The sequence below is a fragment of the Nuphar pumila genome, chromosome 5, assembly GCF_984573655.1.
Source record: "Nuphar pumila chromosome 5, dmNupPumi1.hap1.1, whole genome shotgun sequence".
Lineage (NCBI taxonomy): Eukaryota > Viridiplantae > Streptophyta > Magnoliopsida > Nymphaeales > Nymphaeaceae > Nuphar > Nuphar pumila.
In genome coordinates, this window is record NC_143253.1 from 136,745,988 (window position 1) to 136,747,562 (window position 1,575).

At 43.5% G+C, this 1,575-nt stretch overlaps 1 protein-coding gene across 1 annotated transcript; it reads left to right on the forward strand.

Annotated features, from left to right (window-relative positions):
• Positions 1-243: 243 nt before the first annotated feature.
• LOC149838943 (pathogenesis-related protein PR-1 type-like) lies at positions 244-883 on the forward strand. Its single transcript, XM_090007860.1, has one exon. It carries the CDS (start codon positions 259-261, stop codon positions 736-738), a length of 480 nt encoding a protein of 159 aa, XP_089863986.1. The 5' UTR covers positions 244-258; the 3' UTR covers positions 739-883.
• Positions 884-1,575: the final 692 nt, after the last annotated feature.

Sequence of the window (1,575 nt, forward strand, 5' to 3'; positions counted from 1 at the left end):
AATCATAAAAGGGTGGGCCATCTTCTTGAGACTACGTATCACGGTATGAGTGAAACTTCCAACGAAATAAACTTTCTAATTTCAAAATTGAAAGTGATGACGAAACCAATCATCGACTTAAGCTGCATTTGCTCTATAAATTGGAAACATTTCCCTTGGTATACTATCACCATTAATTGAGGAAGTGTTTCTCTAAAGAATTGATTTCCTCTAAGAAGAGAAGTATAGTGTCAAGTTTGTTGGTTGTGTTGAGGCCAAATGGGCTTGCGTTCACTAGCACTAGTGCTTGTTGCACTGTTGCTTGGCCTAGGGATCCATGCCCAAAACTCACCCCAAGACTTCCTTGATGCTCACAACGCTGCTCGCTCAAGTGTCGGCGTCGGTCCTCTCAGTTGGGATGACAATGTCGCTGCCTACGCCCAGAATTACGCGAACCAGAGGATGGGCGACTGCAGCCTAGTCCACTCTGGTGGACCATATGGAGAGAACCTCTTCTGGGGCAGTGGAGCAGAGTTCACCGCAGCTGATGCTGTGAACTCATGGGTGAGTGAAAGGAGCGACTATGACTACAACTCCAACACCTGTGCCAGTGGGAAAGCATGTGGGCACTACACCCAGGTCGTGTGGAGAAACTCACTGCGTCTGGGGTGCGCCAGGGTCAAGTGTAACAACGGTGCCATTTTCATCACCTGCAACTACGACCCTCCTGGTAACTTTGTAGGGCAACGTCCCTATTAGGTATGAGATACCAAATATGGTATTTGCCATAGAATAAAGAAGGCTCTTTTTATAGAATAAAGATGCATGGATGGATGGTATCTCAGTCATATTGTAACCATCCTTTTACAGTTTATCCCTTAAAATAATATTTGCATCTAATAAAGGTTGTGTTACTCCTTTGTCACTATATATATATATATATATATATATATATATATATATATATATATATATATATATATATATATATATATATATATTAGAGAGAGTTGATCTTAGCCTCGTGTTAGTGCCATCTATGAGTACTTTCCAACCCAACGACGGCATGGTTAAGTTGTTGTCTATACTAGAGAACCGATCCTATCACGTGGCATATTGGATCCCATCTTGAGTCATTAAGAGTGTGACAACTGTCTTTTGTGTCCCTACAGACTTTCCAGCAAACATGCTTAAGGGGTATGATCCACGGAGACAGGTGTCACTTTTCTGTCCCCTTCCCTTTTTACGTGATCCTGCCATATTCCCCTGTCATAAGCCATATGGTGGGATCCATTCCTTCCACAAAGCTGAACCACAACGGTTGGGATCACTTTGCTCAAGGAGTATATATGTCCCCTTACATTGTTGAAGTTGGATGATTTTTTAATGTGGTCGCCCCTCCCAACGCCAATCGATGGAGATGATGGGGATTTAATGAATTGCCCATCGCCACTCTCAATTACCAGCTCCCAAACAGAGCCTCAGAGACAATCCAACTACGCATGCGAGAACATATTTTTTCTTTATCTGCTCACGAACACCACATGCAGGTAGGGCTAGCTGGTACTTCATCCGAACCAGCCGAGCCTGAGGCGT